Here is a 14,900-nt window from a genome sequence, read left to right on the forward strand (position 1 = left end):
AGGAGACAGAAAGGGCCCCTCCCATTTACAGGTTGCTTCAGCTTACAGGTGCCTCCACGTGTGTCAGCTGGTTTGGATGGCAAGTACCACGCAAAGACAGTAAGGTAAGGATCTATCCTACTATGTGTTGAGAAGATGGAGGTCCGTGGGGATAAAGTGCCTAATGCAAGGCCGGGCGCACACCTGTCACATGTGTGTGTGAGAGGAGCTGGGGGATGGTGTGGGACTCTCCTGGAGGTCGGTCTCACTGTACCGTGCCTGGAATTCCTGACAAAGAAGCATCCGGGCTGTGTGTGTGTGTGTGTGCATGTGTGTGTGTGTGTGTGTGTGTGTCTGTGTTAGGGAGTGTGGAGCACTGGATGGAGTGCTCTATTTCTTTTGGACTTAGAGTGGGGTCTGTCTCCTTGTGGGCTCCGCTGCCTGGCAAGGGGCACCGAGAAGAGGAAAGGTGGCTGAGTTTGCAGCCACTGAACTGAAACCAGTTCCAGTTTGCAGGATCAGGAGCAAGAAGTGAGAGTCACCTTTGATTTTCCTGTTTGCCATCCAGTTCAGAGTCCCGGGCAGCGGGGAACCCACCAGAAGTCATTGCAGGAACCCTTCCCAGGGAGATGGAAGCAGAGGACTGAAGTGCCTACGTGCCCTGCGCCAGGCTGTGAGGGGCCGGGGAAGACTGAAGCTGGGATACCTCAGTTCAGGGCAGCAAGTGAGGAAGCCCAATTCAGAACACCCCCTTTGGCACATTATTTACAAAAACAATGAACTCAGGTACTCCACTCAGGCAGCTTCTCTCTGGCACTGCCTGCCCTGGCCAGAAAAACAAACAAACAAACAAAAACATGTCAATCAATCCAACATGGGTTCAGGCAAGAAAGATGAGGAAAGGAAAACTCTTTGTATGTGATTCCAGGCTCCCTATGCCACCCTGTATCATAGCTGGCAAGCGTCTCCGTGGAGATCTGCGGGCTAATGTCAGTGTGGGGGCAGGGAGGGGGGCCGGGGCTGGGGTCTGCTTACCACTTAAGAATGGGATCAAGGTCACCATCTATTTTCCCTTGATGTAAAGAAAACTTGGGCTAGGTGGTTTGTTACTTCTCGGACAACTCACCTAGCCACATTGAACTTACTTTTTCCTTCTCGTTCTCCTTTTACCATTTCTTCTACACACAATTTGGTCTACCTGGCTTTTTAAAAAATCCATGGCTATTTTAATTCTATCTCTTTTCCGTACTATCTTACAAAGCCAATTCAAATCCGTTTTTAATCAAATGGCATGCAAATAAATAAAAAGAAAAAGAGGAGTCAGGACAGGCGACGAGCAAAGAGAAGAAGGAGCAAAGAGAAGAAGGAGCAAGGAAAATAAGAAGCCAAGTGCTCCTGACTCCAGTCTTCCTTGGCTGCACTGGCCTCATTTGCAGTGAGTACAGACATTGTCTATATTGGTGATTTCAACAGGGTCAGAGGAAGTACTAAAAGTAAAAGCCTTTGAAAACAGACAAAAATGGCAAATATTGGGGATGATTAAGTATACATTTTAAGCCATACCACCAGTAAAATGATTTAATCTGATTCAAGATGTTTGTGATGGGAAATTCCATTAGCAGCCTTAGGAATTAGAGTAATTACCCTAACTAGCTGTATCCACTTAATGCTGATGGGACCTCACGTATCACCAGACATCAACTACAAAACAAGGGCCAAGCAGAAAACCAGACTTACAAGTCAGCAAGAAATTGAAGGAGGTGAAAAGAGAGTCGCTGAGAGAACACGTAACTGACCTCAGCAAGATAAACAATGATTCTCAAGGCCTAGACGCCACGGAGAGTCTGCAAATTGTCCACCTCCTTCCCCGTTAGGTCGGGTTATTTATTAGTAAAGTAGAAAAACACAGACTTTGGAGTCTGACAAACTTGGGTTCAAATCTCAGCCCCACTGCTTATTAGCTGTGACCTTGGATAACTTATTTAACCTTTCTGAGCTTCAGTTATTTTATCAACACAAAGGGGGCACTAACACTCACCCACAGAATAGTCCTGACTGTTCCACTCACTGTTCCTTGGAGAGGTGTCTGAAACTTGGCTCAGCTGCTGCCTCTTCAGCGACCGGTCTCCCCCAACCTGCTCTCTACCAAGATCCCAGCTCACTCCTATTTGATACTTGTTCCGAGATCCCCAGTCCACTATCATCTTGTTCCCCTTTGAACCCCAGTAGCCGATGTCTTCGTGTTCATTCAGCAGAGGCAGAGTACTAAGGTAAGAGAAAGACCGTAGACTTTGCAGCCAGACAGATCTAACTCCACTCTCCAGCTAACTGATTCTCAGTCTTGGCCTCCTTATCTGTAAAATGGAGATAATACCAGTGATTACACATGACTGCCACACAGCTGCAGTGAGATAGCATGTCATGATGTGCCTCGCCCTGTAGCCGACACATAGCAGGCCTTCCGTCAACCCTCCAGCTTCACTGCACTGTTAGGAGTCTTTCTGTGCTAATGAAATTAATAGGCAGGTCAGAAAGGGTGAGCTTGGACCTTGGTGAAAAACAAAACAGAACAGAGGCACCGGGGTGGCTCAGTCGGTTGAGCATCTGCCTTCAGCTCAGGTCATGACCCCAGGGTCCTGGGATCGAGCCCTGCATTGGGCTCCCTGCTTACTGAGGAATCTGCCTCTCTCTCCATCTGCCTCTCCCCTCACTCATGCACTCTGTCACTCTCTCAAATACATAAATAATAAAATTAAAAAAAAATCCCCACACAACAGAACAAAACCCTCTACAAAATAGCAAAGGTGATGTGTCCACATCCCAGACCTGCAGGTTGCTGCAGGGCCCCATAATGTGTCCTGGCTTCCCCCATCCCTGCCCTGCCAGCAGCAACATGTAGGCACCAACTATGTTTTAGCCTCTCTGGCTTCCTCACAGACCCTGATACAGAATTTAAGAGAAGAGAAGGAAAGGGAATAACATTTATTTGGTCTGAGAGAGCAGACACTAAATAAATACTGTTGGCTGATTGAAAATGTTTTACAAATATAAAAGCCTTATACAAATATATGGTCTCTATCTGAATTTTATGTTCTCTCCAAACTAGAAATATCTTCTCCCATCAAAGCTCAATTTGAGGACTGCAGAAAAAATAAAAAGGCAACTTAAAGATCTTTAGTTCTTACAAGGCATAAAGACAGATACAGGGTTCATCGGTTAAGAGCAGTAAGGAGGATGTGGAATAAGGAGGGGGGAGCCAGACCAAAAAGAGAAATCACCCTGCCACACCTCCCAGAAGACAAGAAAAAAATGAATTTCCCATTAACACATTTCAGAAAGCACTTTCCTCCTACCCTGAAGCTGATGAATTACATTTTTAGATAATGTGTGGAAATTTCAACTTGACATTACCTTCTTCCTTAGCTCCTAGTCTCAATCAACCAGGTCATTCTCCAGAGAAGGGGGAGGGAATGAGGGAGGGAGTGTGTGCGTGTGGGGGGTGTGTATGTATGTACTGGGGGAAGGAGGGGAGGCTGGGTGAGCAGGGAATTGGTCCTACGAACCAAACAGTCAGCTAAAGTACAGAAATAGAAAATCCTTAAAATACCCAGGCCTGATTCACATCCTAGGTAAAAATCCTTTGAGACATCTCTCCTGGGAAGTGAGAATACTTTCCTACAGTTATCTGAGTTTGGAACAGGGCAGAACCATCTGATAGGGAAGGGGAGATGAAGGGGAAGACAGCCAGGGGGCAAAAGGAAACCATCCCTGGTCTGTAATCCTGACTACTGCCATCCTGAGAGAGGAATTATGTGGAAAGAAGCAGAATGTACCTGTACAAATTCTAACCCTCACGGCTCCACTCGGTTGCCAACCTATCCTGATTAGAAAGGATGGGAGGTCTCTGACTGCCTTGACGGGTGTGTTAGAGGCACAATAATTACGTGGTCTACTGTCGTTACTTAACATTCTGACATTTTCCAAGTTCCCCTTAATAAGGGACACCCCTGTTCTCCCATTGTGTCTCCACCAGGCTGCCAAATCTTCTCCATAACTATTTTCCATTCACCCCAACAAGAATCCATTTTTCTCCACAAGTCAACAAATCAAAATTCTTTCCTTCTTCATAGAAGATGACTGCAGGGAGGTGACAAATAAAATGACAGATGCAAATCTGCCTGATTTTCTTATAAATTCAAGGGACACATTGCACTGTACCAAGCATGTTTTCAAAGTCAGCAGCAAAATGTGATGATGAAGGCTACTATTTCCTCTCCCCTTCCCATCACTAGTGGATATCCCTCTGATGTGCATGTAGAAAAGTTTATTTAGCTAATCAATATCTTGGGATTTTCTTGGATTATGCATAATTGAGGCTGGGTTTTCACTATGCTTAACTTTAAGGCAACATCCATTTTTAATACAGTGCTTGCAAAAGAAAGAAAAGGGGAACATAGTGAAGGGTATTTTTTGAAGAAACAAAATCTGAAGTTAAAAACCACTCTTAGTCTGTTTTTCCTTGTTCAGGTAAGCAGTGACCTGCTTAATTAAAAAAAAAAAATCAGGGGGATAGGGCAACTGGGTGACTATATGTTGGCAAACTGAATTTAGATAAAATGTAATCTTCTTAAAAAAATTTATCACCAGGGACACCTGGGTGGCTCAGTGGTTGAGCACCTGCCTTTGGCTCAGGGCATGATCCCGGGGTCCTGGGATCGAGTCCTGCATCGGGCTCCTTGTAGGGAGCCTGCCTCTCTTTCTGCCTGTATCTCTGCCTCTCTCTTTCTGTGTCTCTCATGAATAAATAAATAAAATCTTGAAAAAAATTATCACCAAGAACAGAACAAACCACTGGTACTTTTTTTTTGTAATGCATAGTACGCTCTTTTCCAACACAAAGATTTTGAATTCGAATTATGTTTTCCCTGAATTAAAAGTTTTCATTCCCTAGGTAATATAATATAAGCTGCGTTGGTTTGTAAAGGGGAGAAATCAGTTGAGTATTTTTCGAGAAACTGTCAAAGATAAACTACAAATTGGGCAACTCACAATTAGATAGTCCTGGGTTCAAGTCCCAGCTCCCCTACTTAGAAGGAAGTCACCTAGGGCTAATTACTCACTCATTCCTAAATCCGACTTTCTTCACCTATAAAATGACCGACTTGAGCATTACATGAAATTCCACCTACTGATCTCAGCAGTAGTGCATAGTACGTGCACATAAACACTGGCTATTATTATGAGTCTCCAAGAAATCCCAATTTACTATTTAAAGGAGCTGCTCTGTTTAAAGCCTCTAATATAGTGCCCAGAACACACATAAGGTGCACACAAATGTGCAAAAGCTGGTGCTATTATTTTTATTTGTCTTTGCTGGCTGACGTAAGAAAGCATGCCAATAAACGCACCTTAGGGCTGAATTCACATTTTAGGAGTGAATTAAAAGCACTTTCATATTTAGAATTTTTCAGGGTCTTTTATTGTTTTATAAAGTTACCTCAGAAGTAAAACTCAATCAAATTCCCATGGTGTCCTGTAAATCCAGTTCCTTGAAGGTATACGAGGTAACTAAAGCAATCCACAGCCCTCAGCCTCCTTTCCGTCTTCAACCCAAGAGACTATATTCCACGTAGTGCCTCCTGGCCTAGGCCCCCTGCCAGCCCCTCCCCACGCCCTCGCCCTCCCCGCTGCCGTAGTCCCTGGCCCACACGTCACCCACTGAGAGGGACACATGAGATTAAGAGCATTTTCACAAATCCGAGAAAGAACATAAGTTACCCAGTGTCACCAAATCAAAACAGAGTTGGTTCCTTTAATTAGAGATGTGATTCCAGATACAAAAGTGGTGGCAAAGCATTCACCCTGATGTCCACAGCAGTGAAAGCTCTTTTTTTTGCCTGTCCTGCTTTCTCCACTGAATGAGAACATTAATTAAGCCAAAGACATGTCTTATGAAGAAAAAAATGAAAGAATGGGCTAGAGGAGAGGTTTAGGAAGTGCTGTCTTAGCTTCGTTTTTCACTATGCTTAACTTCACCTGGCAGTGCCGCTTCACGTTGGATCGCTGCTTCCAAAGAGCCATGTCCCAGCTCTACCTCCCGGGTCCAGAGCACGAAAGAATAAGAAAGGCTTTCATTCTTAGACTGGAAATTTAGCTCTTTACTTTTGGTTTTCTTCCCTCTACCTAAATCCCAACCCTATCTTTCAAACCTCTGCCCGCAGCTCCAGCTCACACAGACCCCACTCCTTTATCAACCTGTTCCAAATCCAGGTCACTCCACATATTCAGCTTTATAATGGATAATGTCCAGTTTGGACCACTCTGTCCTCAAAACCCTCCCTTGAGAGCTCTCACCTACATGAAATGGATCAAAAAAATGACACTGCATGGGCACATGAAGAGTCACATCAAGTAAAAATATAATTCTTTTTGATTGCTGTGATGCAAATCATCACACACTCTAGATAGGCAGATCAAACTGTTGTACACTGATTTCTGGGGATTTTTTCTTTTGTTACTTTTTTCCTCCTTTCTCTGTTCCTTTGGGAGAGGGGTGATAACAAGATCGACAATTATTAAAATGTAATTTAGCATTCTAGCTCTGCTGGCTTTAAGAGACACCCTGAGCCACCTAACTGTATCCTCCCACCTAAGCCAAGTTTCCTCCCCTAAAACACGGAGCATCTGTAATGCAATCTCAAAGCTTGGAAAAAAACAGAAAGGCAGCGAAATTAAAAATTAGAAAGTAATTCAATTCTCTGCAGTTCACGGGAATAATATAATTTCTATCAGGGATTTGGTGTTTCCTTGCCTGAGTTTCGAGGTCGCACAAAGCTTGTGGCCCACGTACCACTTCCCTTTCTCTCCAGCAGTAGAGGCTGCAGGTGGATGAAGGAAAAAAATGAAGAACATGGCTTCACGTGGCCACAGCTGTGCACGGAAGCAACTTGGGAGACGTGTTTTCTCTCCCTGGTACCTAGATTATCCTGATAAGTGTCCTTTCTCAATTGGAAAAAAGAAAATCTAATATCTCTGAGAAGATAAATAACAGAGATGTTCAAAAACACTGTAACAGATTCTTAAACCTGGCACTTTCAGTAAATTTGGTTCTACTCCGAAGGCTGAGTTGTATCCCCAGAGGATGATAAATATTGTTATCTCGGCATCCCGTTGTACACAGGAGTCTAGTTTAAAGGCGTGGTGCGTTGGGTAGACCCTCCAGAGGGTGGCCAGCAACTGCTACTCAGAGGATCACAATGTTTCCTTGGGTTATGGGCTGAGGGTTAGGCGGGGGTCTTCACTTAACACAGCCAGAGGCATCCTGCACGCACTTCTCCATAAGATCATGCTTTTCCAATATGGGGTTGAACCCCAGCTCTACCACTTGGTAACAACTGTACCAGGGGAAGTTACTTGACCTCACAAAGTTTCGGTGTCCTCACTGAAGAAAATGGAGGCTGTTTCAGGTATGTTCAGTGCTTAGCAAGTAACTAGGATAGAGTAAGTACTTGCTAAATAATAGCAATTATGCACTTAGCAGCAAACATTTAAGTCCATGCCCAAACTTCCTCTATGTGTTCTCAGATGGAGAATTCATTGACAAGCCACAGCCAGGAGGGAACCCAGCCTACATGCAACGCATCAATGAGTCTCTCTCTCCTCTTCCTCTCAAAGTCTCTCTTTCTCTTCATTTGTTAAGCTGGAACCTTTGAAGGGAATCCATTCTCTTAGGGAGTGGTTTGGGCTGGAAAATCTTAATCTTGAATTCTTATCTCTTCACCACTTCCCACCCCCCCGATCCTCCCACTAGATATTTAGAACTCCTTGTAAACTTCACAGGATCGAGATGTATTGAGATCTGTAGGAGGTGTTGGAGGAACAGGGGGGACTGGGATGTTAAAAATCAGGGCAACAAAAATACCTATGATGTCATTCACCCTGACTTCTGAACCACCAGCAGCAGCCTTTCAACTTGCCTGGTATTACACCTCACCTCTCCCAGCCTGTGTTACCACTTACCACCAAATGTAGGCCTCAGACGGTCTTCCATTAGAGCGATTCTCACTCCTTCCCCACCTCCCCACAGCCCTAATCTCTCCCTCCTTCTCTGACTTTTAGCGTAGTCAATTAAACCTGAACAACTGGTGGATGGAGGAAATATGCTGCATCTATGGAATGGTACAGCAGGGACCAGTTTCACTGTTAATTTAAAATGCTAGAATTAATTAGGTAGTGTAAATGAAGAATTTAATAAGCGCTCTTTACAACCACAAGTTCTACTTTTATTAAACACTGCTACCAAATGAGGGCAAATATCTCTGGTCTCTCTATATTTCTTTGCCTCATTCTCATAAGTTCTCTGCAAATAGAAAAAATTTTTTGTCTGAAATTTAAAAAAATGCATAATTATAAATTTGTGCCTGAATTATATTTCTGCTCTCAACCCATAAGCTTCTTCTTTAAGCTCAGATGCTACTGTATGTCTCTGCTTGTGCTGGAGAGGGTGCTAAACAAACCAAAGTTGACAATTTTGGTTTTGTATACCAAATTAAAGGCTGTCTTCGAAGCTGTCACTCCTATTCAAATCCACTCGGTGAACTACCAAATTAGCATTCTTTCAGTAAAGGAATCTGCTTGTTTAAACATGTGTCTTTAGAAAACAAGGAACAACACCATGAATCAGTACTTTACAAAAATCTCACTACAGTTCTAAGGGAATTCTTTTGAAAAGGTGATTAATAATGTTCACTAATATAGCTGGCAGAGTCCCTATTTAGAAGGTAAGGCTACACCAAAAATACATTTTCTATACAGGAGTGGGAGGAAGAATCATATGGTTAACTGGTTTTAATTTTGTTTGAATTATCATCCTATTATATAAAGATTATTCAGAAATCTAAACATTGACTCTCTGAGAGCACAGGCAATTCTGTTAAAGGATGAATGATCCGGCGCTCTCAGATAAAATCACCAAAGCCCTGGCCCTATTTGGAGACCTTGATAAGATTTCTCTGTTCAGCCACTCTCCCTGTAACCTACTACCTGTATCTGTAATAGTAACATCTCCCGATTACTGAGAGACCGCTAGGCACTGGACGGTACGCTAGGCAGTACCGTGTATATCCGGTCTCTCATTTCATCCTCACAATAAGCCCTTTGAGAAAAATATCCTTTTCCAATTTTATAGATGAGGAAATCATGTTTGGAGGGTTATGTGACTTTTATTTTCAAGTTATTTTAGTTTCATGATTTTGCAAAGTGCCTTAATTTATATGGGAGACAGATTTACAAGCGAAGCAGAAGAACACATATAGCGACACGCACACATGTATGCTGGATTTCCCTATTTAAAACCAACATGATATATCTTCCTATTTTAATGGTAGAGTTTCCTTTTTCTAATACAGGCTCATCACTTAAACTGTCCACCGAAAGGGAAACAAAAGTCAATGCTGAAAAATGTACAATACTCCGTTGAGTGTGAATTATTTTAGGAGTGGAGCTCCAGAGAGCAGTGGCTGCACTGCCATCACAATGTAGCCCAGCAGTTTTCCAAGAAAATAGTCTCACTTTGAAAGAAATTACAGGAGAATGTTACCCCCCAAAGAATCATAGTGTCTGGCAAACATTAGGTCCTCAACAAATGGTTGTCGATAAGGAAAAAAATTAGAAGCTAAAATTTCAAGTATTGAAGTTGTTTGGGTATTGTTTTACGTTCAAGTAAAAAGTCTCTGGCTTCTCACAGAGTATCTTCAAAACAAAACAAAACAAAACAAAATACCTCAACTGCAGACCTTCACTAAGCTTCTCCTTCCTACTGGAGTAGTTTTATTCCAGAATAATCTGCTATCCTTAGAGTGTATTTCTCCCCAGGGACAATGGGCAGTGGTGATCTCCGTCCAAAGTCCACAACACCCCCCCCCCCCTTTAAAACACTCTCTCAGACACATGGAAGAACACTGGACACACATAAACCAAATGCTTGAGAATAAAGGAATAGATAAAAACTCGTGTGGAGTACAGGGAGGGCCGACGGCAGAACAGAGAACTATAGAACACAGGGAAGGGGTGGCTGATTGAGAATAAAAGGGGATAAAAACAAAGGATTAGTTCACAAAAAGTAAAGCTCAAGGAAGCTCCAACATCCTCATCTGCTTCCCAGTCCTTTCAATCTGCGGTCTGGTCTTATGTGGTTGCACACACACATGTGAGTTTACAACTGTGGACCCATGCCATCCTTGAATGCAGGCACACATAGCGGACACTCAGATGCATCCACCTCTGTGTACATTTCCGCTGAGGTCTGTACAGCTAATGGAACAATGCAGCTGCTAATCCTAATCCTAGAACATTGAAGAAGAACATACCTGTAATTTTGTCTCTCACGAGTTTGCAGGATTCTATTTCACCAATGCTCCCAAAGAGACTCCTGAATTCCTCCTGGGTCATGTTCTGGGGTAAATAGTTGACTATGAGGTTGGTTTTGCTGTCATCTGTGGCTGCCCCTGTCTGCATGGGAGAAGGACAGTTTCTATTGTTGCTGGAGGGTCCATTGCTTGTATTGGATGTCGGGCCATTTGACACCTGTGGCTCCATGGTGCTAATTATCTAAATAAAAATAAAAATAATAAAAATAAGTCTCCTGAAATCTCAAAGACACAACTAAAGTCTCTTTCAAGATTTTATTTTCCATTTTGAAAAGAAAGAGAACAAGATAAAGCAAGATGGAGCAAAAGAGACTGGGTTGTGAACACAGCCAATTTAGAAGCATGTTTTTAACCAAAATGTTAAACTCCCCTTGCTATTTTTAGGCCAGCCCATAGATTTTGAACACAGACTAGAATGCAGTGGGAACTCTCCCATTATTTTGTTAATGAAAAGCTAATTCCTGTTTTCATTACACAATCACTCTCAGAAATGTATACTTAAGCCACACCAAATTATAATTAAAATGTAAAGTAATAATCATGATTAAAATTATAGTTCCATTAAAGCTGAAAAACTAAATATAGAGGGCTATGCTCACAAGATCAAATACAGTACCTGTTTATTAACTATCTCATAAAGTAAAATGACATTAAATTAAGTGGGGCCGTTCCATATGGGAAGAGCTTAGACTTTCACTGATGCTTAAGCACTGATCAAACTTCAGATTTCATAAGCACATGCTGGGGAGCTACGAAGTCATCTAATGATTTTTCTCCTTAATTGCTCTATTACTGTTTCTCCTGGACCTCTAATAAAATAAAAAACATAAAGGAAGAGTTCTCTCTAGGTCTCCACCTTAGATCCAGCACAGCCTGAGGCTACCCTCTTAGACTTTACTCAAAAAGTCAATAGTTTAAATTTAAATTAAATTTGGATTCAAATAGTTAATTAAACAAAAGTTGCCACAAATGTGTGAACTGTTCCAGGCAGCATGTATGGGGGGAAACAAAAAGAGATAAATAAATCTTAGTCTCTACCCTCCAGGAGCTTACAGTCTATTGAGGACACAGGCACAGGCTCCCAGGAGGACAATGGTCATGGAGTAGGGGAGCCAATAATCCTGCTTCACAGGATGGGATTCAGGGAAAGTACTGAGAAGATGAGGCTGGATTAAAGCTCTACATGGAAAATGGATTTGAACTCATATCATGGGCCTGGTTATGAAGAGGTCCTGTGTGGCATGACAAACATGGAGAATCACAAAACTGCAACACCAGAAAGCACTTAAGGAAATAAAATCTAGTTCAAAACTCATGTTTGAGATGAATTCCAGAGACATCCAATGAATTCTGGCATCACGAGAAACGGGCAGAGTCTGGGTCTGAACCCTGTTTTCATGGCCCCAATGCAACTCAGCAGTCCCACATTTCCACTCTCTCCTATCATCATCTCTTATTCGTCCTTCATGATATGACCTCCATCACCTCTGACATTGGTCAATTCTTAAAGATGGAATCATGCTCTGCCATTCACTAGATGTGTGACCTTGGGTAAGGGACTGAAACTCTAGGAGTCTTAGTCTTCTTCATTTGAATAACGGGAACAAGGCCACCCATCTTACAAGAAAGCCCCTGAGTAGTAGTGGGAATGTAGTCCATCATCACTGATAGTCATTAAAGTCACTCTACCAATCGTCTGACATGGCTTCTCTCACTAAGTCCTCACAAAAAGTCAGTGAGGCATATTCTAATATTCTCTACATCCACAGATGAGGAAAGGAAGGCTTAGCAGACTTCTGATAACTAGCAGCTTCCATTATTATCACCATTTAGCTGCTGAGAGAATTTCTGGGGTATAAGCACTTTTATATACATGTAAAGTGTGCAAACCTTAAGAGTACAACTCAAAGAATATTTATAAACAGAACACAATTCACACCTGAGTAATCACCTTTCAGCTCATGATATAGAACATGACTAGCATCCCAGAAGCCTTTCTTGTGTCCCCATCTCCATCATTCATACCATCCCCCAAAGGTAACTGACTTCTAATCCATAGATTTTTTTATCTGCTTTTGAACTTTATATACATGGAATCACACAATATGTACTCTTTTATGTCTTTTCACACATTATTTCTGGGTGTCATCCATGTCGTTAGATACGGTGGTAGGTTTTGCCTCTACGCTGCCGTAGCGAATTCCATTGTATGAAAATATCACATTTTATTTATCTCTTCTGTTGATAGACATTTGGGTTGTTTCTAGTTTTTAATTATTATAGATAATGCTGCTATGAACATCATGCACATGTCTTGTGGTTTACATATACACACATTTCTGTTAGGAATATTCCTGGGAGTCTATTTTTGGGTCAGAGTAGATGTATATTCTATGTAGTAGACACTGTCAATATCCTTTTAAAATAGTGGCACCAACTTACACTCCCACCAGCAGAGTATCAAAGTTCCAGTTGCTGTACATCCTCATCAATACTTAGATACTTTTTTTTTGGTTTTGTTTTGATTTTTGCTTATTTTCTCACTGAAGCAGAAGGGATAAAGTAAAAAAAGGAATAGGATTTTAGTCAAGGTAACAGCTGACTTAAAACTGTGGATCTAGGGGTGCGTGGGTGGCTCAGTGGTTGAACGTCTGCCTTTAGCTCAGGTTGTGATCCCAGGAGCCTGGGAGCCTGGGAGCCTGCTTTCCCTCTGCCTGTGTCTCTGTCTCTCTCTCTCTGTGTCTCTCATGAATAAATAAATAAAATCTTTAAAAAACAAAAAACCTGTAGTTCTACCACTTATTAGCTATGTGATCTCAGGCAGGCTACTTCAATACTCTGAGCCTCAGTTTCCTCTTTGTAAATTGGAATAAAGCCTCCCTTGCATGTTTCTCTTCAGAATAAATGCCTGGAGACATTATGACTATTATTCTTCATCATGCCCTACATAGGTGTTACTCTAATTGTTTCCTTTTCTGCATGATCACAAATGGGAAATGAAACCAAAAGAGAGAGAGAGAGAGAAAAAAAAGTCTCAAGAGGAGTCAGGGAAATAAGGCAGATTGAGGAAGGTGAGGAGCTTCTAAGATTCTTTACCATCATGTAAGTAACTTAAGTGGCTCCGCTTACCACATCATCAGAACTTCTTGGATTCAGGTCAACTGTGAGATTCTGAAAGGCTGGTCCAGACAGCAAGGAGAAAACAAAGGGTTTCTGAGAAGAATCTTAAATCAAGCTCTTCTCGGCACTGATAGAAGCTGTACCCAAACAAAGCCTCTTCAGCTGCTCTGTCCAGGAAAACATGAGGGAGATGAGCCCAAGGGAGGCACACGCTAATGGAGATGATGGCGTAGAGCATCATCACAGCTCCGGGCTGGGAGGTAGGTTTCTGCTCTGCCCAACTGCTGGGCCTCCTGGGTTTGAGCAGTGTCTTCATTTGCTATGTCGTCTCACTGCTTCACTAAGTCAGGTGTCCAGGCAACAAATACAAGAAACACTGCCAACTTGATAAGGAACTTTAAAACAGAATTTATCCAGCTCAGGATGCTGGGCTGGTAGAAGCACGGAGTACCCAACTGTTACCTTTTGATTTTATGGCAAAAAAGCCAGTCCCACAATTTGTAAAGCTTGCCCCCTGCTCTCCATCTTTCTCAGGTTACCCTTCTATGGCTCCCGCACAAACACTTAGAAAATATCCTGCACCAAGGCAGCTTTTTGGGCATTAATGTTGGAGTATGAAGAATGTAAGTCATACCTAAGCATGCTGAGACTTTATGGGACCAGGACTATTAAAGGTCACTGGAGAGCCGGCTTCATCTTTTTTTCACTGGATGCTGGCCTCACAGACATGTGTGGTGAAAGCCAGCATTCATCCATGTGAACATTTCACAGGCCTCCCTGCTCCAGAGAAGCCCAGGAAGTACCAAGTCCACAGCAAAGTAATTTCAGTTCCCCAACCAGCTTTCTGGTCTCCTCACATCTTATGTGGATTTCCTAAATTACGCCGACTCCTGGAGTTGAGCCCCATGCATAGGTCAGCCAACCTTAATTGGACCCAAACCTCTGAAAAGAATCCATGAGATGCAACATTCAGTACCAAGCTACTTCCACTGACCAAACCTATAAATTAGGCCAAGTCATTCTTGGTTTATGGAAATGGAGATCTCTTTGCAGTTCACACACACTACACAGTTATCCTTTTGTGTATTCAGAAAGAACTGATGAAAATACACACATGCACAGAGTTTGCTCAATAAACACGTACCATTCTAAAGCTGAGAAATACTTGCAAATGTGTTAACATACATTATGTAATAAGACCCCTCATTGGTCTTAATGATACATCCCAGATACAAGACAGGCTTTAAAAAGGAATCAGAAATAGCAAATGTCAGGATGAAATCTGACACACAAGTGAACCAAGAGGATTTTAAAACATTACTTGGAAAATAAGAGAAATTGCTAAGCTCTAAAGATATCAAACTCAAGAATACA

At 42.3% G+C, this 14,900-nt stretch overlaps 1 protein-coding gene across 6 annotated transcripts in view; it reads right to left on the minus strand.

Moving 5' to 3' along the window:
• ELAVL4 (ELAV like RNA binding protein 4) overlaps positions 1-14,900 on the minus strand; it is an 89,535-nt gene that overhangs the window by 40,834 nt on the left and 33,801 nt on the right. For all 6 annotated transcript variants that reach the window (XM_072772183.1, XM_072772186.1, XM_072772185.1 and 3 more), the window contains one exon: positions 10,347-10,587. In XM_072772183.1, the coding sequence (XP_072628284.1) occupies positions 10,347-10,587 (241 nt within the window). The remainder of the gene's footprint in view (positions 1-10,346; positions 10,588-14,900) is intronic.

The sequence above is a fragment of the Canis lupus genome, chromosome 13 (assembly GCF_048164855.1).
Source record: "Canis lupus baileyi chromosome 13, mCanLup2.hap1, whole genome shotgun sequence".
Classification (NCBI taxonomy): Eukaryota; Metazoa; Chordata; class Mammalia; order Carnivora; family Canidae; genus Canis; species Canis lupus.